The sequence below is a fragment of the Marmota flaviventris genome, chromosome 19 (genome assembly GCF_047511675.1).
Source record: "Marmota flaviventris isolate mMarFla1 chromosome 19, mMarFla1.hap1, whole genome shotgun sequence".
Classification (NCBI taxonomy): domain Eukaryota; kingdom Metazoa; phylum Chordata; class Mammalia; order Rodentia; family Sciuridae; genus Marmota; species Marmota flaviventris.
Window position 1 is genome coordinate 21,058,277 of NC_092516.1, and position 14,375 is coordinate 21,072,651.

The 14,375-nt window shown below is 42.0% G+C and overlaps 1 protein-coding gene across 3 annotated transcripts; it reads right to left on the bottom strand.

Annotated features, from left to right (window-relative positions):
• Window positions 1–7,704: 7,704 nt before the first annotated feature.
• On the bottom strand, window positions 7,705–10,275 carry Zg16 (zymogen granule protein 16). Of its 3 annotated transcripts, none has more exons than XM_027948551.2 (4): window positions 10,180–10,275; window positions 9,137–9,198; window positions 8,843–8,975; window positions 7,705–8,124 (listed from the first exon to the last, which is right to left on the bottom strand). In XM_027948551.2, exons 2-4 carry the CDS (start codon window positions 9,189–9,191, stop codon window positions 7,824–7,826), a joined length of 489 nt encoding a protein of 162 aa, XP_027804352.1. In that variant the 5' UTR covers window positions 9,192–9,198; window positions 10,180–10,275; the 3' UTR covers window positions 7,705–7,823. The 3 variants fall into 3 exon arrangements, with proteins under 3 accessions (XP_027804352.1, XP_027804350.1, XP_027804349.1); XM_027948549.2 differs by lacking the exon at window positions 10,180–10,275 and adding an exon at window positions 10,084–10,173; XM_027948548.3 differs by lacking the exon at window positions 10,180–10,275 and adding an exon at window positions 9,879–10,064.
• Between the last annotated feature and the right edge of the window lie 4,100 nt (window positions 10,276–14,375).

Sequence of the window (14,375 nt, forward strand, 5' to 3'; positions counted from 1 at the left end):
GTCAGAGATTGTGACTAGCCTCCTGCTATCTCCTTAGAATAGGAAGTTGTGCTGCTGTCTGGTTGTCTGTAGCCTGAACACACTCCCCTCCCCATTCCTTTCAGCTATTAATGCTCCTGGATTACACTTTGCCACCTCTCTTTTATGGGTTACTATAACCCTAGCAAACTGATAATGGGAAAAGGGGCTTATGTTGTTACCTATCTTTCCTACTTTGTTATCATAAAATACATACCTCCCTTTCCACACACTACACGTGCTCCCAGTACACTGACCCCAGCACTCATTTTACACCCTGCCTCTCCACAGACAACCATGCAGACATAAGGGGACAACTTATGTTTATGGAATGGCTACTGTGGAACTTGGGGAACTACTTGTTACCTTCAACCCAGGCCTCATCATCCCTTCAGTCTCTTGGGTGGGCCCGGACTTGTGCACCCATTCCCCACTCCACCAGAAAGCCCCCTTATTCCATACAAACCACCCACACCTCTTAATTTGGACTCCCAGTTGGACCTGTTGCTAAGTGCAGCCCCACTCCCTTCTTAATGATACCAACCTTCAGCTGGCCAAGTATTGCTGGTTGTGCTTATCCATGGAAACCCTGCATTACTTAGCCTCGCCAATACTATTGGGAAATTTTACAGCCACAGAGCCCCCTCCACATTTATCCATGAGGCCCATTTAGGGGCAGTCATACTGATTCAACAGGCTCCTGAATGCATGACAGCAATGAAGGGGCAGAGCCTTCATTGGCAATTTAACTAGGGACCAACGTGACCAAGCATTAACAGGTGGATGGCCCACAAACACAACATGGTGCCACCCCCGACAAGGCCTATTTATTATATGTGAGACAGATGGCTTATGTATGCCTGCCCACTAATTAGACAAGGACCTGTGCTTTGGCCTTCCTTATCCCTCAGATGAACATAGTACTTAATAACCAAACCCTCCCCATAACCTCTGTCGGCTTGTCTACAATCAAAGAGAACCATCCAGTTCATACTGCTGCTAATTGGATTGGGGATAATAACCAGAATAGGTACAGGCATAGGAGGAATCACTTCATCAACCACCTTTTACTACAAACCATCTAAGGACTTAACATGATACTGAACAAGTGGGCCAAATCATTAGTACCCCTACCTGGCTGAGGCAGTTTTGCAAAATCGGAGGGGAATAGACTTAATAACAGCTGAAAAGAGAGGAATCCGTCTCTTCCTAAATGAAGAATGCTGTTATGCAAACCAATCGGAGATCATCAGGGATATGGCCCAGCAACTATAGGACTGAGTCCCACATAAATGACAGGAATTAGCAGATTCCTGGAGCCACTGGAATAACATCTGGAGTTGACCTTCATAGCTCCTCCACGTGACTGGCTCCCTCCTCATAATCCTATTGGCACTTTTATTTGGTCCATGTATCCTCAATCTCATTACCTGCTTTCATCCATGATTAGAGTCAATCAAACTGTAATTATTGGTAACCCAATATAGGCCCCTTGGCCAGGAGGAACCTGATGAAAATGAGGGGTTTCACTCTCCCAACAGGCCTGAGGTTGATGCTGATCCACAAGTTGGAAAAAGCACCAAAAGGGGGGAATGAACAGGAAAAATATCCAAAACAGACCCAGTAGGCCACAGGAGAAGTTATCAGTTAAACCAGAGGTGGGCCTAGAACCAAGTGGAAATCTCTACACAGAGATAACTGCCATTTTTGCTTCTGTAACCAGATTTACTTACTGCCCTGCCCTAGCCGCTGTTCCCACTTGAGCAACCCAAATTTCAAACCCACTTGTTAGCAGCCAGTACCACCCTTATAACCCAATCTCCTACACCGCCCTATAAAAACCCTGTTAAGCTCACTGCTTAGGGCCCAGAATTTTCAAGTGGGAGCCCATTGAGGTTCGCTGAGTGTCACTGAGTTTCTCACCAGTCTGATTTTTCCATAATACTAGAATCAGGCTAATACATAGAATAATATTCCCATGAGCTCAATGAAAGGGGTTGGTTTTATAGACAGGCTAAAGAAAGCAGAAACAGAATAAAGAAGGGATTGGTCATTTCAAAGTTAATTTCCTCTCAACACAAAGTGGTGATAAGAAGATGAAACCATAGGAAAATAACTGATTTGTTAACAAAGTTACTTCAGATTACCCTTTGTAAGAAACTTCCTTATCATGTCAATTGAAACTGGCTATTTAGGAAATTTGAGGTTTTTTCTCTCCTGATTTCTTGGAAGGCTGGCTTCATTTTGGGTGTAGAACTTTAGCACAGATTACTTCATTTTAATTTTTAGTGTGGACTGTTAAGGCTTAGTCCAAAACAGTGGACTTCTATAATTTTTATTATTTATTTATTTAGGTACTGGGGATTGAAGCCAAGGGTGCTTTACCATTGAGCTACATCCTGAGGCCTATTTGTTTTTTATTTTGAGACAGGGTCTCAATAAGTTGCTGAAGATCTTGCTAAATTCCTGAGCTGGCCTTGAACTTTACAATCCTCTCGCCTTAGCCTCCCCAGAAGCTGGGATTATAGGCATACCCTACCCCCTGTGGCTGTAATTTTATTGAACACAATAAATTCCTGTATGCATATGTAAGCATGTCTCCTACTGGTCCTGTTTCTCTGGTAGAATCTGACCGATATAGCAAGTAGCCTTATTTATTTAACTGAACAAGTAAAGGTTAGCTATGAATTCCCTTGTTTTAGTTTGTATACAAACCAAGCTGTAATCCCACTAATTATAATTTCCCCCCTTTTTTTCCCTCAAAGTTTCCTGCTTCATTATCTTCATAAATTATCCTCTTCAATCTTTTTAAAGACTTGATCCCATCATTTTTCTCCTTTTTCCAGAATCTTCAGCCTCTTCTATTTTTCCTTCCTCTTTATCTTATAAACATTGATGTCTTTCCTGCCTAAGAAAAAACAAAACCTCCTTCCTTGCATCCCCCTGTAACTATGACTTACTAGTTAATCTTCTGGCATTCTATAGCCAAATTTAAAATATTCAACTCTTGCTGCCAGCATATCCTCACTTCCCATTCATTTCTTAACTATCTGCAGCCTGGCTTCAGCTTCTCCCAATCCACTGCAATTCTTTTTTTTTTTTTTTTTTGCCAAAATAACTAATAACTGTATGGTTGCTGAAACGTCAACAAACATCAAAGGGAGGAAACTGAAGTCTCTTCTTGACTTGTCCGTGATATTAGCCACTCATTGAAATTTCTCTCTTCCTTTCCAGTGTATTCTCTTTACCTCCCAAAACACTCCATTCTCTAGTTCTTTAACTGATTCTACTTCTTTGCACCATGCATCAAATGTTGGTATTCCCCAATCCTCTGACTTCAGCCTTTTTCTTATTTTATATACCCATAGTTTTCTTGAGGTTATTTCTTTCACATTCATCACTTGAATGTCATTGTTTCTATGCTAATGACTCATGAATCTGCTTTTTAATTTTTTCTTTTGGTACTGGGAATCTTACCCAGGAGTGCTTTACTACTGTGCTGCTGAGGCTAGCTACAACTTTTGATCCTCCTGCCTCAGCCTTCCAAGTTGCTGGGATTACGTATGTGAATCACCTCTGTGCATGACTCATGAACTTAGGTTGCTCCATTTAAAATCCGCTCCAGGGCTGGGGTTGAGCTCAGTGGTAAAGTCTAACATGCATGAGGAACTGGGTTCGATTCTCAGCACTGCATATAAATAAAGATCCATCGACAACAAAATATTGAAAAAAATCTGCATCAAGGTTTATTCCTGGGGATAGGAAGGGCAGTAGAATAAAATAGGGATTATTATTGCTGTATGTATATAGGTGACTGTATGACCAATGTGATTCTGCAACCTGTACAATCAGAAAAATGAGAAATTATACCCCATTTGATTCAAATGTATGATTTGTCAAGATCATTGTACTGTCATGTGTAACTAATAAAAAATAAATAAATAAATAAATAAATAAAGATTTATTCCCAAATCCTGTCATTTGAGATAACATGGATGGACCTGGAAGACATTGTGATAAATGAAATTAGCCAGACAAATACTGCATGGTCTCACTCATATGGGAAATCTAAAGGTATTGAAAAGTGGGAAGTGGGATGATGGTTACCAGAGGCTGGCAGAGGGTGGTAGATGGGGAAGGGAAGAGATTGATCAAAGGATTCAAAGTTTCTGTTGGACAGGAGAATAAGCTTTAGTAATCTGTTGCAGGAAATGGCAATTATAATTAGTAAGAATGCATTGTATAGGGGTCAGGGTTGTGGCTCAGTGGTAGAGCTCTTACCTAGCATACATGAGGCAGAGGCACTGGGTTCAATCCCTGGCACCACATAAAAATAAAAATAAACAAAATAAAGGTATTGTGTCCTTCCACAACACACACATATATATAATGCATTGTATATTTCAGAATTGCTAAAAGCAGATTTTAAGTGTTTTTAATCACAAAAAAAAATAGCACATGGCCAGGCATAGTGGTGCACACCTATAATTCTAGCAACCCAGAAGGCTGAGTCAGGAAGATTACAGGTGCAAAGCTAGCCTCAGCAACTCAGAGGCCCTAAGCAAATTGGTGAGACCTTGTCTCAAAAACAAAAACAAAAATAAAAAATATAAAAAGGGCTTGGAATGTGACCCAATGGTTAAGTGTTCCTGGATTTAATCCCTGATACAATATATATATATATATATATATATATATATATATATATATATATATATGAGGGTGGATTTTGTTAATTAGCCTAATATAATTATTTCACATCATGAACATGTCAGAACATCCTATTGTACCTCTTAAATATAAATAGTATTTGTCAAAAATAAAATGTTAACAAAAACTTTATTCTTCGATGCTACTTTGCATAATAATGTTGTATCTCAACCAGGATTTACCAGATATCTCAGAATTCAACAAGTCTAAGAACTAATTAGTTTTTCCTTTTTTTATTCCCCATCTCAGAGGATGATACCCTTCTCTTCCCAGTTGCCCAAACTACATCCTCAGCCCTTTCTTTAAATTTTAAAAATTTTGAGAAGTTGCTGATGCTGGCCACAAATTTATGATCCTCCTGCCTCAGCCTCTCAATTTGCTGGAATTACATGTGGGAATCACCATGTGCAGCATGACTCATGAACCTAAGATCCATTAAAAATGATGAAAGTATCTTTCACTCACCCTCAAATGTTCAGTGTCTACCTTCCCTTCTACCCCCTATCTCTCCAATTCTTCCTCTTCTCTCGGTAACTGCCTTTGTTCAAACATTCATCATTTTTTATCTAAACTTGGTTTCTTAACTTTCTTATCTCATTCTGTTCACCTTTATTATTTAAAATTTAACCTTTATTATTTATTTATTTTTTAATGTGGTGCTGAGGATCAAACCCAGTACCTCACCTGTGCTAGGCAAGGGTTCTACCACTGAGCTATAGCCCCAGCCCTCACCTGCAGTTTATTTTCGCCACTTACAACAGAAAAATGATGCATTCATATAAGTCCTACTAGTCTTCTGGGTAAACTGTTGGATCAATGCCTCCCTATAGCCCATAAAATAAGGGTTAAATTATTTAGCATGACATTTACAGGCCCTGCCTTTTCATAGGTCTTGTGATCCTTTGCATTTTAGATGTATTGAATCACTTGTGGTCTTCTTTTCTTTCTTTTTCTTCCCCCAGGTATTGGATCCAGGACCCAGGACTGAGTTTATGCTAAGTGTGTGTTCCACCATTGAGTTATAGCCACAGCTCTGTAATTTTCATATCTTCTTATTCCTGTGTCATGTGGACCCTAGTCCTGCTTGCCTGCATCCACACATACACATATGCGCACTCCTTCCTACACAAAGTCTTTCCCGACACCCCCAGCAAAAACTAGTTGCCCTTTTTGTGCTCCTTTAGCATCCTCTGGAAAATATGTTTGTAACAGCATCAATAAAGTCATTTGACTAGCTGCACACTGTGGCACTTGCTTATAATTCCAGCAACTTGAACTGCTTTCACAAGTTTGAAGCCAGTCTGGGCAAGTTAGTGAAACCCTGTCTCAAAATAAAGAGAAAAGAGCCACATTATGGTATTATTCCATCTGTATGTGTAAAATCCAGAATAGGCAAATCTGTACAAAGTAGATAAGTGGTAACCAAGGACAACAGAATAGAGTGTGACTACAGATGAGTACTGGATTTCTTTTTTCTTTTCTCTTTATTTATTAATTTTGGTACTGGGGATTGAACCAATGGGAATTCAGCTACTGAGCCACATCCCCAGTCCTTTTTATGTTTTATTTTGACACAGGGTCTCACCAAGTTGCTGAGACTGACCTCAAACTTGCGATCCTCCTGCTTCTACCTCCTGAGTTACTGGGATTATAGGCATGTGCCACCAGGCCTGGCTGGATTTCTTTTTGGGGTAATGAAAGTATTCTAGAATTAAAGAGTGGTGATGATTACATAATCTTTTGACTATACTAAAAAAAAAGGCTGGGGTTGTGGCTCAGTGGTAGAGCGTTTGCCTAGTATGTGTGAGGCTCTGGGTTCAATCCTCCACATATAAATAAATAATATAAAGGTCCATTAATAAATAAAAAAATATTTTTTAAAAACTACTGAATTACACACTTTAAAGGGGTGAATTTTATGTTTTGGTTTATATCTCAATAAAAATAATTACGAAGGCATAATATTCTGTTCCATTAATTATTGAAAAGCAAGGAATTATAAAAACAGGCTAGTCATGAGCTCATTTCTAGAATGTGAATATTTATAAAATTACATGTGTGAAACTGTTATCTTTGTCTAGTTGAAAAGAAATGGGACTCTAATTGAGAAGAAATGTGACTCTGACATTTCCTGTGATATGAATAAATCTGTCAGAAGCAATGTGTAACTCCCCACCGCTACCAACAAAAAACTGTTAGTATTCTAAGACTGGAAACTAGAGTCCTAAAAATTATTTCCATAGCAACTTTATATCCTTTCTTAAAGCATCCAGTTACCCTGATGCTTCCCCTGAATTCTAACCAACCCTTATATTCATGGCAACCCACAATGAAAATCTTTCCTCTTTAGAATTTCCTTTTTTTGAGCATGGTGCTGACAAGCTTCTACACTGTTGGGGAGGTGGTTATTGCCTGAGGAAAGAGTCCCAGTTCTGAGAGAGGTAAACAAGGATGTCAGGGCTTATGGGTAATGGTGAGAAGAACTGGGGTGAAGTAATAGGGTAGAGTCCTTCAGCATGAACTTAAGCTAAACTTCAGGAGTTAGGTGGATTCTAGAAAAGGACAAAGGATAATGATCTATGATTACTACATACATTGACTGGGTTTGGGTCAATAGAGTAAGGTGACATTCTTCTAGCAGATAAGCACTTTTTTTCAAGAGAAGGACCAGGGGAGAGGAGAGCTGGAAAACAGGACATCTCAGGTTTGGGCAGTAAGCCACAACTAGGCCTTAGCCTAGCCTCAGACCTCCTATTTGGGTAAACATTCTTAGGATCTATCCTTGAAAAGAGTTGGCACAAGCTAAAAATATCTCCTCTTGATAAATGATAAAGAAAAGTCCAGTATTTTTTAATTCCCTCCCCCATCCTCCTACTTTTCCAGATTAGTATCCAACAGACAGCCAGAAATGTGAGTGGCATGTTCTTATCAAAATCAGGAGGCCTAGATCCCAACCATAGACACCCACATACATGATAGTTGTAACTAGTTTTTTATTAAGCCAATTGGATGGGGGTTATTATAAGGAAGTTCTCATGCCCCACCGCAGTGCCCTGTGCCCCAGGGAGGAGGCTGGAGCTCAGCTGCTGCTGCAGTCAGCAAGGGTAGACATCCCAGTGCAGGCCGATGGCATCAATGACAGAACCAGCTCGGCCACTGATGAATCGAAGGACGGTGTTGGGGTGCAAGGGGACAGCATTGAAACTTGTGCCTGTGTCTTTCCCAAAAGGCAGGTAGCGGCCCTTGTCTGTCACAAAGACCAGCTTCCTCAGATAGTTCTTGTATTTGCCAGACACCTGAATCACTGATTCACCAGGGTGCAAAAAGATCTCCTCCAGGTCTCCTGATTTGCCACCCACATAGTCACTCCACACCTTGCCATAGCGCACCTGGAGACTGGGGACAAGTGGAGAAGGAAGGGAGTCATTGAATAAGGTTATCACAACTCAGGACCTCTGGGCCTACATGCTGAGACCTTCAAACTGGTGACATGACATTTTTAGTCCCATGGAATGTAAACCACATGAGCCCTAGAAGATCACACAGGGAATTTCAACTCTTCATTTTGCCAACAAACAGCCTCAGAGAGAAAAGAAGTTGCCCGGAATCACCCAGACAACAGTGTTAGAACTTGAATTTGGAGTCCAGGGTTCTACTGTGTCCCCACCTCCCACCACCCCCCACCCCCGTTTGAAACAGGCAAAATAATTTCCAAACATTTGAAAATCACCTGGATCAGAAGGAAACACATTTTGGCTCTGCATATCATAGTTTTCCAACTCTATGAAAGAAATGTGGCTATCTCAGGAGGGAAACAAAGCAAAGATGGAGGATGCCCGATAGGAATACTGCAAAGGAGCCCCCTCAGATGGGGGGTAGAAAACTTCCAGGCCCCTGAGACTTCATGGTTATATGATTTGCCAAGGTCACATGTGTTGTGGGAATTAAGGAGTTATGACAGGTCTAGAATCCCTGTCCTCTAACAACTTTCACCATATCATGTTTTACCTCTGACTTATTGATTGAAACAGAAGTGATCCAAAGCTAATGAGAACTTGCCAATTTGATAAGATCCTAGAGGGTCCCCAAACCACAGAAAATCAAAGAATCTTACCCTACAATGTAGTATCGACTGACACGGACACGAAGGGCAGTGATGGGGCCATCCAGCTGGTTGCCAGAATGGGAGAACCGCTGTCCTCCACCACCTCCATACTCTCCATTGTAGGAGGAGGACCTAGCCTGAACTGGAGAGAAGAGAGGAGTTGGAGCGAGAAATCCCCAGGGAACTCAGCTGCTCCCCACCACCCCTGTTCCTCCCACGACTCTGTGCCCACCACCGAGCCAACAGCAGTTCAGGGGCTGCCTTCCCATGATCCCATTCCCAGGCTTGTGGTGTCACACTTACTGGCATTGGCAGAGGCTGAGGCACAAAGAAGGGCTAGGATAGCAATCGTCAACATTCTGGGGCTGGAGTGGGAAGAAAGGAAAAATGAGGCTGTATCCTTTTCCCATTGGACTTCATTTACCCAGGCATCCCTGGTCTCCAGTTTAGACTTGGATTTTTCAGAACTTCAACTCAGATCTTGCCGGCTCAGTCTTGAACCTAAAGAGGACTGTTCATCTATGGTCTTGTTCCTTCCTTCCAAACAGTACCTTCTGGGTTTCCCTGGTCTGCCTATAGCCAGTCCTCTTTCTCCCTTCCAAACCAAAAGATCAGTTCTGACTCTGTCCGGATTTTAAGCTGTGTCAAGCCCCATTCCATCTTGGCACAAAGCAGTGTTCTAAAGAGGAAGTAGAGTACATCTCCAAAGCATAGAGAGGGGTGAGTTTACCAAATAAGAAGCTGAGCAAAGCCTAACTGCACTTGGTCAGTTAGTAGATTAGCCTGGTTTATGGAGCATCTGGGGCATGGTTAAATCTCTAGTTTTACCATGGTCTCAAATCAGAAGGAAAGGAATATTTTAGAGGTGCCTCTGTCACCTGGGCTGAAGTGGTAGTAGAAGAGATTGTGCTGGTACCAGCATCTGAGCAGTTTTGGTGAAACTGAGAGAGACTTAGAAATTACAGAAAGAATTGTGATGAGCTCAAGACGTTAGATCCCAGGTACCTGGTCTACTTGTCATAATCCTTTCTCCAATAACACAAACCTGACCGTTTTCATTTCTCTGAGCATCACAAGTGTCCCCATTCCTTCAGTTGAAATCAGGCATCTTTGCACCTCATGTAGATCAGATTCAGGTGCCCCACTTAACTGACATTCAAATGCCCCCGTCACTCAATCCAGGCATCCTCTTATCCAGCTTAGATTTGAAAAACTCCCAACTCAGATCCAAGCATCCTGTCACCCCTCACCTGGCGGTTTCAGATGCAAAATAATCCCCCAGAAACTTTCAGACCATTTATACCAGGTCCAAGCCCTTCCCTTGCTCCTTATCGTGTGAACCTCACCTCCTGAACAAACATGATCAGCCTCTTAGGATCAGGTGTCGGGCAGGGTCTGGAACATCTTATCCTGCCCTTCCCCCAAGGGTTACAGGTGGCAAGGTGGAGTCCACTCTGGGCCAAGTGCCAAATCTCTGAGGGGCAAGATAAACTTCAGAAATGTCACCAAAAGGCCAGAAACTTTGAGTTACTGCAAAGCAGCTAGTCACCTCTGGGGTGTAATTTAAGGAGCTCTGTGGAAGGTTCTCTCTCCCCAAAAGGTTTGAGAGGCTCTCACCTGAAATCTGCCCTTTGTCAGGATAACTATTGCCCTCTCTGGGCATTTGAAATGTACATTCTCCCAAAAGGAAAATGCACTCCCGGTACCTTATACTGAACAGTGAATACTATTTGCCTGACAATTTTCTCTCTTCCTTCTGTTATTTTATTACAATAAATTCAAACATGGTAAAGTTCAAGGAATTACATAATGAACACCCATATGACCACCATATGGATTAATATTTTGAGTTAGTTGCTTTTTTAAAAAATATTTATTTAGTTGTAGATGAACACAAAGTATCTTTATTTATTTTTATGTGGTACTGAGGATCCAATCCAGTGCCTCACACATGCAAGGCAAGCACTCTACCACTGAGCTACCATTAGTTGCTTTTTTCCTTGTTCACTCATCTATTCATCCTCCATCTATCTGAGAAAGGTCATTTGGGGCTGGAGGTGGACCTTGAACCCCTCTCTAAGACACAGTCAATCTAGTGGGCAAATGGGACCCTGAGGAACCAAGGGTATGCAGGTCTTCCTCTGTGGGTAGTTCTGCACTTTGGACTCTCAGCATTCCTGGACACCAAGGCCATATAGCCCAAACAAGATAATTGCTACCTTTTTTAGGCCTGAAATAGACCCAAGAACAATATCAGATTTCTTCTCTTTTTAGGCCTTCTGTTCTAGAACTGAGTTCTCTAGACCTAAAATCCCCAGAACCAACCCCTAGTGCCTGACCCCTCTAGGACTAATCCTCTGACTCCTGAGAGTCAGCAGGGTCTTCCAAGTGGAGAGAAGGATGGAGCCCGGGTGAGGGGTTGGAGGGGGTTAGAATATACCCACAGCCCTCTTTATTTATGTATTTGATTTTTCCCCTATTACCAGAGTTCAAACCCAGGCCGTCATGCATGCTAGGCAAGTACCCTACCTCTGATAAAGAACACCCCAAACCCATTTTTTATTTTATTTTTTGACAGCGTCTGGCTAAGTTGCTGAATAACTGGCTCACTGAGTTGCCAAGGCTGGCCTTGAACTTGCAATCCTCCTGCCTCAGCCTCCCAAGTTGCTGGAATTCCAGGCTAGTGCCACTGCACCCAGCTTGTGTCAGTACTTAATCACATGGGTGGGCATTCAGCACACCTCACCCATCCCTTACAGGCTGACCATCTGGGGCTGAGGAGTTGTCCACTTAGCAAAGGAAGACCTGCCCGAGGAGCCGGAATTAGGGTGGGGCTCCTAATGGCGAGATTCCTGGAGTAAAGTTGTTTCATGTCTCTTCCTGTCTCCTTTTCTCCAGGTTGAAGATAAGCATATCCTGATATCTTAACTTTTTCCTCATTCCAATTGTTTTATTTTGTTGTCCCTTACTCTCTCAATTTGCCTTTGTGCCTAAACCTTTGTTACTCATTTTGTAAAGCTATATATAGTTTCTTTACATTTTGAGTTTAAGTGCTGAGGTGGAATGAATCTACACCTTGTTTGTACAAGTAAACAGCTACCATCTGCTGGACACAACCATAAGGCATAAACTGATAAATAAATGAATCATGCTAATAAGAATGTCCACCTGTGAATTCATCAAATTAATCAGAAGCACGTGGATACATGGGCCTATCAAACTCATATCAGAAAAACCAGACCCAAGAGCTTATCCAACACACCAGACCACCAGCTGGTGGAAACCTCTCACTTAAGACCCATAAAAGGAGGGGCACCCTAAGACTGGACATGACAGCACTTTGACCCCCCATCACCTGGTCACTTGTCACAAGCCTGGCCCAGGAAAATTGCCACATCAACAAACCTCCAAATCTTGGTCCTCAGGCTTTAGCAGAGTATGCTTTCTCCTTCCCTTGACAACCACACAAGTCCCACTGCAAGTTGACACCTCAAGCATACACTGAAACTGCCATCCACCCCTCCATCCAAACCTTGGCCTAGAATAAGTTCCTGTGCTTTGATAGCTCTATGCTCTGAACAAGTTCTTTGGCTGGTTAGTAATTTTATCTGACCACCTACCACCTCTTTGCATTCATATCTACTCTATGCCTTTGTTCTCAGTTCAGCCTTCAGAACCCCTGTGGCTGCCTTAGTCCTTTCTTAGCCTTTCTGTAGTGTGTGTGTGTGTGTGTGTGTGTGTGTGTGTGTAAAACCATGATCCACAGTAAACTTTTCCTCCTCTAGTTTGTTCTTGTTGAGTAGTCTAGTCATTGTGATACAAAACTGTGTGACTTAAATGTTATAGATATTAGAAATTAAGATTGGAATAAAAGAACCTGTGATTGTCTGATTTATGACTACCAGGTGACCCACAAGTGTTCAGTGAACTGCCACTGATAAAAGTGGTGTAGCCTGTGAATTTATTGTTATTTAATAAATTCTGACATTGTGGAAAGACACAAACATGTTTGGTCTATGTTAATGATATAGTACACTCACAACACCCTTTATGTCCTGATCTTTACCAGCATCTCCTGCTCTTGAGGGTTTTCTTATTTCCCTCCCTCCCTCCCTCCCTCCCTTCCTTCCTTCCTTCCTTCCTTCCTTCCTTCCTCAGCACTGGGGATTAAACCCATGCTAGGCAAGCGTTCTATCACGAAGCTACAAACCCAGCCCTTTTTTGCCATAATTTTATATTGTGACAGCGTCTCCCTAAATTGCCCAGACTGGCCTTGAACTTGTCATTCTCCTGCTTAGGAGTTTAGCTGGGATTGCAGGTGTGCCACCACACCTGGCTAGGTTTTTTCCTTTATATTTCTTCTCTCCACGCCTTTCCCCTGTCTCTCATCCTTGCCTCTGTGTCTCTCCCAGGTCCTCTCTGTAGCTCTTTCCTCTCTCTAACTGCCCTCTGTCTCTCCTTATTAGGGGCACACCACACAGTCTGTAAGCAAACTCAGGAAAGTCCAAATGGCATCCCAGAGAGGTGTGAGGTGAGCACCTCAGGAGAATGCCCTCATGTTTCCCAGCATGACAGACCCAGACCCTAAGTCTTCACAGCTCCTTTTCTAAGTGCAAAAAATGTTCCTCCAGTGAAGGGATCTCAGCCCCTGTCCATTCCAGAAAACAGGAAGGCCACCGTATAGCTACTGTGGGTACCTCCAGAGTCTGCTCTTGTCATGGGAGAAGAGATGTCTCCAAAGAAGGGTCCAAAGGAATTGCCAGAGAGATGGGGAAACTTGACTCAGGATTAGGGGGTTCTTGGCTTACATGATGGAAAAGAATTTCAGTGTGTGCTTGTTAGAGGCATAGATAGAGGTTTATTAAATAAAGAAGATTAACACATTCAAGGGAGAATGGGAGGTGACCTTACAGAGAGACAGCTTTGGGAGTAAAGCAAGGAATACACACTTAAGGAAGAATGTGGGCCATCTTGAAAATGAGAGATGTGGTTTGGGGGGTTTACTGTTTCCTTTTTTTGTAGATAAATAAATATATATTTATTCATATGCATTCTTTCTTTTTTGGCGGGTATCAGGGATTGAACTCAGGGGCACTCGACCACTGAGCCACATCCCCAGCCCTATTTTGTATTGTTTTTAGAGTCAGAGTCTCACTGAGTTGCTTAGCACCTCACTTTTGCTGAGGCTGGCTTTGAACTCTCAATCTTCTTTCTTACCTCAGTCTCCCAAGCCGCTAGGATTACAGGTGTGCACAACTGTGCCTGGCTCATACACAGTCTTTTTTTTTAAATTTTAAGTATATATTATTTTAGTTGCAAATGGACACAATACCTTTATTTCATTTATTTTGTTATGTGGTGCTGAGGATTGAACCCAGTGCTTCATAATTGCATGGCAAGCTCTCTGCCACTGAGCCACAATACATGGATATATTACTTCAAAGTGGGAGTAGTGAGAAAGCAGGATTTTTAAATGTTTAATATATAGAGATATATATGTATGTATATTATTAATTAGTTCATTATAGATATACATAATTTA